Raw genomic sequence first — 7028 nt, 5'->3', positions numbered from 1 at the left:
GGATTAGCCGGAGCGACAGTCAAGTGCGGTGAGAGCGCTACGCGGATTGGTCGAAGGGATGACGAGGGGGCGGGGCCAAGGGGCAGCAGTCTGAGGAGAGGAGGTGGGAGGCGCGGACGTTGCTGTGGAGCGGTGGGAATTGCTGGCAGGTAGTGTGGAGATTGGATGGATAATCAAAGTACAAATTGCGATAAGCGGATCTGCAGACAGAACTGATTGCTAGGCAGCACAGGGTGAGGGTCGGAGTTAGGCCAGAACGTAAGGAATTAGGAAATTTCTTGCAGATTTTATTCTCATCTTTGTCTCTGGGCTCTTTGTAATTGAAGGCTGTGTATAAGAGTTTTTAGCAACCTGGGTAGCAAAAAGAACCACTAAGAACTAGCTGGAATAATTATCAATGTTTTCTTTTCTTTCACACAGAACACCATGGCAGCCCATCGGGAGAAAAAATCTGAAGAAAGAAATCACAAAAGTGCCCAAAATGGTGCTCAGGCTCCTCAGGCACAGTGGGGAAGAGCATGGTGAGAAACTCAATTGTCATTGATTTCACATTGGTTCTTTCTTTTATAGATGTCACGTTGCTTTTGAACTGCATGCTGTTATTAAAAGATGAGTGCAGTGCTAATGATAATGAGCTGTACTATCAGTTGCTAAGAAAGGTTTCCTCAAGGTTTCTAAATGTGGAACTTGTTAGACAGCTTGGGCTGCGACACAGCCTTTCTTGAAAAAAAAAAAAAAAATACATTGTATAAATGGGTGATAATTTGTACTTTCTTCAAAGATTGAACAAAATATTTGCTGCCTTTTGGAAAACAAACAGCTATCTGTGCTATTGGCACATGCTGTAGCAAGACTTAAGAGCCATGCTGTGAAAGTATAGTGCAAATGTTATTAGAGTGTTAATACAGTGCAGCTGGAAACAGCCATGGCTGTTCGTATGGCTTCCACAGATGCTGGTGCTGCAGCACATTCAGCTTCTGGCTGTCGAAGATCTGTCTTGTCTGTGTTTCCAAGCTTTGCAGAATGTTTCTGTGATTCTGTTACTGGTTCCAACTGAACCCTCTACCAGTTATACCTGTGACTGTCATAAAACAAACTAGCAAAAAAAAAAAAAAAAAAATCAAACTGACTAAATGAGAATTATTAACTAGAAAGCTGGGGAAAAAAAAAAGTTCTGTTCTTGCTTACAGGGAGGTAGACTGGTTTTCCTTGGCAAGCATTCTTTTCCTACTCGCATTTGCGCCACTTATCGTGTATTACTTCATCATGTCCTGCGACCAGTACCAGTGCTCTCTGACTGATCCACTCATCAACTTGCTCACGGGGAATAAACATCTGTCTGACATCTGGAACAAGACTCCTTCTCTGACTTATACAGCTGTTGGCATCTATGCTGCTTGGGTTGCTTTCCAGGTGTGTTATTGAATTATGATCTAGTGGCTGTTGTTAAAAGCAGCTCTTTCTTTAATTTACATGGAAGATAATAGAACGTCATGCCATCTTTCTACTTTTTTTGTTTATCACTTTCTGTGTCTTGGAATCCAAAAAAAAAAAATCCGCAAACTGCTATCATTGTTGTGTTATAAGTAAGTGACTTACTTATAACAGGTTAAATTAAAGGATGAGGAGCCAAATCTAGTTGGCAACTGTCCTCCTTGTGAAAAAAACAGCCATAATCATATATGAAGTGCATCTTTAAAATCTTTAGTAGCTGGCACATGTTTCTAGTCTAAAATCACAACAGCCACTCCTACAATATTTGTTGATTGAGTACTTAATTGAAACTGCTATGTGTTATCTTCTGTTATGTGTATGAAAGCGTCTGGGGATTTTCTCTTGTCCATTTTTTACTGTTAATATGTCTGTCACTTCTAGGTGATTCTGTATGTGTTTGTTCCTGACTTCTGCCACAAGTTTCTTCCTGGATACGTAGGAGGCGTACAAGAAGGTGCTGTTACTCCTGCTGGTAAGCTTTTCCTTGGAGTATACTACAACATACTCATATTCTTTCTGAATGACTGCCCTTGTGTACTTCATTTTTAATAATGTATTTCTATCTGGAGGAAACTTGGACATAAATGTTTTTACTTTCCATATGTTTATTTAAAGTAATCAAACAAATCATTCATCTTCTTCTAGAATTGATTGTAGAATTTCTGTCTCTTATTGCTAGTAAAACTGTTGGTTGTGCAATTAGGTGATTCATGCCTAAAGAAAATACAGAAAGCAGTGTAGCAGCAGTGGAAAAATACAGATTGTAAGCAGCAAAATTACATATCAACAGCAGACTATTGCTGGTATCTGACAATACAATCACAACTTTTTTAGCCAAGGTAACTTGCAAAATCTGAGCAAAGTGTGTGATGTGAGCGAAGGGTAATGTGAAACCTTAGTAAATTTCAGGTGAGTGTATAATCAAGATGTTATAATTACAATATAATTGTATAATCAATAGATATCAAGATGTTATAATTACAATATAATCAAGAGAATTAGGCAAAGTAAACAACGATCACAAAAGAGAATTAGTGGAAGAGCTTACCCTTCAGCTGAGCTCACCAGAAAACACCAAGAGGGGTGATCTCCAGAAGAGATCCTTCCCCTCTGGTAGCCAGCTCTTAAATAGGTCTAGGAGGGGTGGAGCCTGGCTCCACCCTTTCTGGCAGCACAGGTGAATTGCCTTCACCTGTGCTCCTCTGGCTGACTCATGGCTCACCTCAGGTGATTAATCAGAGGTTCAGGTCGTGACTCAGCAGTTCCCATACAGGTGAGGTTGCAAATCCACCATTTTGTGAAGAGAGTGAAGAAAAAGCTTAGCCTGAGAGGTTCTAGCATAGTATAATGAAACTCAGAAAAGCACCTTAAGGTTGGAAAGGTGATGTTTCAAGGCAGGTAAGGAGAGACGCTCATTTCATAAGCATGGGTGTTGAGCTTCTAGATACTGCATGCATGTCCATATTAATAACTGTACTAATGAGTTATCAGTAGTATTGATCTTCTTCACTTTTTAGGTGTAGTAAATAAGTATGAAGTCAATGGACTCCAAGCTTGGATCATTACCCACGTACTTTGGTTTGCAAATGCCTATTATTTCCACTATTTCTCACCTACCATCATTTTTGACAATTGGATTCCTCTCCTGTGGTGTGCCAATATCCTGGGATATGTGGTTTCCACATTTGCGATGATTAAAGGCTACTTCTTCCCTACTAATGCCAAAGATTGGTATGTGTTTTCTAATAATACAAGAGTACAGGAATTCAGACATATAGCTGGGCCAGTGTACAACTGTGATTTTTTGCTTAACAAAGACATGCAGCATGAAACAGAGAATGGTGCATGTCTAGTAATTGTTGCAGCCTCAGTGTCATGAATATATCTGTCTTGCATGTGTCCAGCAAGTAAGATTATACTTGAAGCGCTGGAAAGTGATACCAAGTTTCAACTAGGATGCCCCCAAATCTTAAAATGGATCTTTTACTAATGAAATGCTTTGGTTGGATCACTTTGTGTGAACTTACTTACAACGTGATGTGGTTTTAGGATTTTTATCATTGTTACATCAAGCACCTTGGAAAATAATTTAAAATGCATAATTGGAATGGTAAGCACTTTCATTTATAATAACTATATAAATTTCTAATCTTTTCTATTTTCAAGCAAATTCACTGGCAACTTCTTTTACGACTACATGATGGGGATTGAATTTAACCCTCGAATAGGGAAGTGGTTTGATTTCAAGCTGTTCTTCAATGGACGCCCTGGTATTGTAGCCTGGACTCTGATAAACCTTTCGTATGCTGCTAAACAGCAGGAGCTGTATGGTCACATAACCAACTCAATGATCCTTGTTAATGTCCTTCAGGTAAATTGAGAGGAGATTAAGATATCAATTTGAAAATAAACTAGTATTGAAGTAGGAAAAATACCTGCACTGAATTTGAACTTACACTGTTCTGCCTGGCCTGACCAATATCATGCAGTGATGATGTGCTGGGTCTTGCTTCTTTACACATTTTCATTCAGAAGGCTGCTGGGAATAATCCAGTGTATCTGTTAGTACTAGGAGAATAGTTGTGTTACTTATTTTGGTTAACGCTGCTTGGCTTGCTTGTTACTTTTTTAGCTCTACAAACGTAGTGTAGTTCTTCCTATATATGTTATGTTCCTCTTAATGCTCTTATCATTGAGGTGTTAAAAACACAGGTTAGTTTTGAGATCTTAACCACAAGACAGCACAGAAATTTCAGGTTGATACTGTTAAATAGGATGCCAGTGTTATGTTATTAATGTATGGAATTGTTGAATCACAAGGTGGGAAAGGACCTACAAGATCATCTAGTCTAACTGTCCTCCATTACCATTGCTACCACAAGCACTAAACCAGATCTATTAGCTCCTCATCCAGACACCTCGTGAACACTGCCAGGGACGGCAACTCCACCACCTCCCTGGGCAGCCATTCCAGTGCCTGACCATTTTGAGAGAAAAAGTTTTTCCTTATGCTTAATCTCAACCTCCTCTGGTACAACTTGTGGCCATTTCCTCAGGTCCTGTTTGTTGCCTGGGAGAAGAGGCCAAACCCCTCCTCAACCTCCCTTCAGGAAGCTGTAGAGTGCAGTGAGGTCTGCCCTGAGCCTCCTCTTCTCCAGACTGAACAATCCCAGCTCCCTCAGCCGCCCCTCATAAGACTTGTGCTCCAGACCCCTCACCAGTTTTGTTGCCCTTCTCTGGCCACCTTCCAGGGCCTGAATGTCTTACTTGTAGTGAGTGAATGTAGAATCGTTGCAGTGAGTGATGTAGAATCATTCTTTTTCAGGGTATTTATGTTTTGGACTATTTCTGGAATGAAGCCTGGTATTTGAAAACCATTGATATCTGCCACGATCATTTTGGATGGTACTTGGGCTGGGGAGACTGCGTTTGGTTGCCTTACCTCTACACTCTGCAGGTAAAGATAGGGTAAAACCTTTGGGCTAAAAGGAAAGAAGCTTTCCAGAAACGTTTTCTCTAGCAGATTGGTGTTTATCTTATTTTCTTTTCTTATAGCTTGAATACTGACTATTACTACACTCTCTGTAATAATTTCATTGTATGAGAGCCTTCTGTCCCTGCATGGAATTAACATCTTCTCTCTTTTGTACCTCTTTCTGTCACTGTCTGTTGTTTCATCTGCGTATTTTTTTTAATTCCCTTCAGTCCCTTTCTGTACTCCTTTCTGTTGGATGGTCGTTTGACTGGTTTATGTTTTCTTCCTCCCCCTTTCCCATTTGGTCATCACCCACACAATTTTTCCCTTTTTCTTCTGTAACCTAAGAAATGCGTCAGTGGAAAGAAAGTAGATGTATGATGCAGGATTTCCTGAAAAAGATTCCATCTTAGTGCTGATAGGATGAATTTTTGTGCTCTTTCTAATACTCTGTCCTGGGTCACTGTAGGTCAAAGAATTCATCTGGCAGCTGTGGTGTGTTTTTAAAGTAAATCACTGCATGTCTCTGTTCTGTCTCCCAGGGTTTATATTTGGTTTACCACCCTGTGCAGCTCTGCACAGCTAATGCCATCGGGATCTTGGCGTTGGGCTTGGTTGGCTACTATATCTTCAGAATGACAAACCACCAGAAAGATCTCTTCCGCCGTACCAACGGCAACTGCAAGATATGGGGCAAAAAGCCCAACTACATTGAGTGCTCCTACATGTCTGTGGATGGGACCAAGTACTACAGCAAGCTGCTGACCTCAGGGTTCTGGGGGTGGGCACGCCATTTCAACTACACTGGAGATCTAATGGGCTCCCTGGCCTATTGTCTGACCTGTGGGTTTGAACACATCTTGCCTTACTTCTACATTGTTTATATGACTATTCTGCTAACTCACCGTTGCATTAGGGATGAACACCGTTGTTACAGCAAATATGGGAAAGACTGGAAACGCTACACTGCTGCAGTACCCTACCGGCTCCTACCAGGGCTGTTTTAAGGTGACACAGAATCTGAGGGAAATAAGCTTTCTTCTAAATGAAAAGAGCTTATTTGCACAGGTAAACTAACAAAAAAACGTTGGAATAGACACCATTCTCTGGGGAACAAAAGGTGCCTGGAAAACTGTCCTTAATGTACTGAGGGAACATGCTTCTGGTAAGCAGGCAGACTGCGTAAAGAAAATGAAACAAGGCACAGAATTGGCCTTTTTAATAGACATCTCCTGAAAGGTCTGTTTTACCAGGAACTCTTCTTTCCTCTCTCAGAACTACCTTGGAATTGAAGAAAAGTTGCATGCATTTAGACTACAGAAATCTCTCCAGTGCTGGGAGGAGGCCTCAATCTTCACAGCAGCCAAGTACTTGAAGGCAGTTACCAGTGAATTAGAGGAGGAGGGAAATAATGGTGTGATCGCTTCAGGAAAGGAACAGTATGGTTGCTTGTGACAGTTATAACCTTCAGTGGATAATGTTCTGAAGGAGTCTGGGTTTGCTTTCAAGAGGTTAACGTGGGAAATATCTAAACTGGTGTTTTGGAAGATTGGTGTAATCTGACTCACAAGTATTTGTGCAGGCTAATGTAAGTTGGTATGGCTCAATAATTCCATTAGCACTGGAGATACGTGGTCTGTGACCAAGCGGTTATTATTGTCATACTGAAACTAAACTTGCTTTTTGAAGATACGGAGTATAGGTTGATTTCTTTACTGTGGATAGAAAACTTTGTTCACTGTCATTTTTATCTAAAATAATGTTTGATGTTTGTAATAGTTTGAGAAGTAAAAGCTTAGTTTGAAGACAAGTAAAAAAAAAAAATACAGCCAATTTTCCTTTCAGCTGTTTCTTTTCTTGTTAATAGTTATCTTTCAAAGTTACAGGATTCAAGAGGAGCTCTTGGAAAATACAGTCCAAGGAGCAAATTCAAGAATGCAGAAGTGAAGCACAAACAAAAAGGGAGGATCAGAATATAGCAACTATGCTTGTAATGAGTTTGGTAGCTGTGTTCACATAAATACACCATTTTTTATAGTAAGTAGAGAACTATATGAAC

General features: G+C 40.3%; 1 protein-coding gene and 1 long non-coding RNA gene across 4 annotated transcripts; one reads left to right on the top strand and one right to left on the bottom strand.

The window, feature by feature from the left end:
* The first annotated feature begins 69 nt into the window (after positions 1–69).
* DHCR7 (7-dehydrocholesterol reductase) lies at positions 70–6826 on the top strand. Of its 3 annotated transcripts, none has more exons than XM_048948760.1 (8): positions 70–149; positions 421–521; positions 1191–1413; positions 1876–1966; positions 3012–3225; positions 3661–3865; positions 4820–4951; positions 5512–6826. In XM_048948760.1, exons 2-8 carry the CDS (start codon positions 427–429, stop codon positions 5974–5976), a joined length of 1425 nt encoding a protein of 474 aa, XP_048804717.1. In that variant the 5' UTR covers positions 70–149; positions 421–426; the 3' UTR covers positions 5977–6826. The 3 variants fall into 3 exon arrangements, with proteins under 3 accessions (XP_048804717.1, XP_048804719.1, XP_048804718.1); XM_048948762.1 differs by having other exon boundaries at positions 133–233; XM_048948761.1 differs by having other exon boundaries at positions 148–258.
* Positions 2080–2891, bottom strand: LOC125694914 (uncharacterized). The gene is made up of 2 exons (XR_007377758.1): positions 2543–2891; positions 2080–2208 (listed from the first exon to the last, which is right to left on the bottom strand). It is a non-coding gene; the product is annotated as an uncharacterized LOC125694914 (long non-coding RNA).
* Positions 6827–7028: the final 202 nt, after the last annotated feature.

This window comes from Lagopus muta, chromosome 6 (genome assembly GCF_023343835.1).
Source record: "Lagopus muta isolate bLagMut1 chromosome 6, bLagMut1 primary, whole genome shotgun sequence".
Taxonomy (NCBI): Eukaryota; Metazoa; Chordata; class Aves; order Galliformes; family Phasianidae; genus Lagopus; species Lagopus muta.
Note: the sequence above shows the minus strand (reverse complement) of the source record. Positions and strands in the feature narration are given on the sequence as shown.

What these genes read in the sequence shown, in the direction of transcription:
- DHCR7 (XM_048948760.1), top strand. Translation starts at nt 427, where the DNA reads ATGGCAGCCCATCGGGAGAAAAAATCTGAAGAAAGAAATCACAAAAGT. An exon ending in GCACAGTGGGGAAGAGCATG is followed by an intron (nt 522 to 1,190) that starts GTGAGAAACTCA and finishes TCTTGCTTACAG; the next exon opens with GGAGGTAGACTGGTTTTCCT. An exon ending in CTTACCTCTACACTCTGCAG is followed by an intron (nt 4,952 to 5,511) that starts GTAAAGATAGGG and finishes TCTGTCTCCCAG; the next exon opens with GGTTTATATTTGGTTTACCA.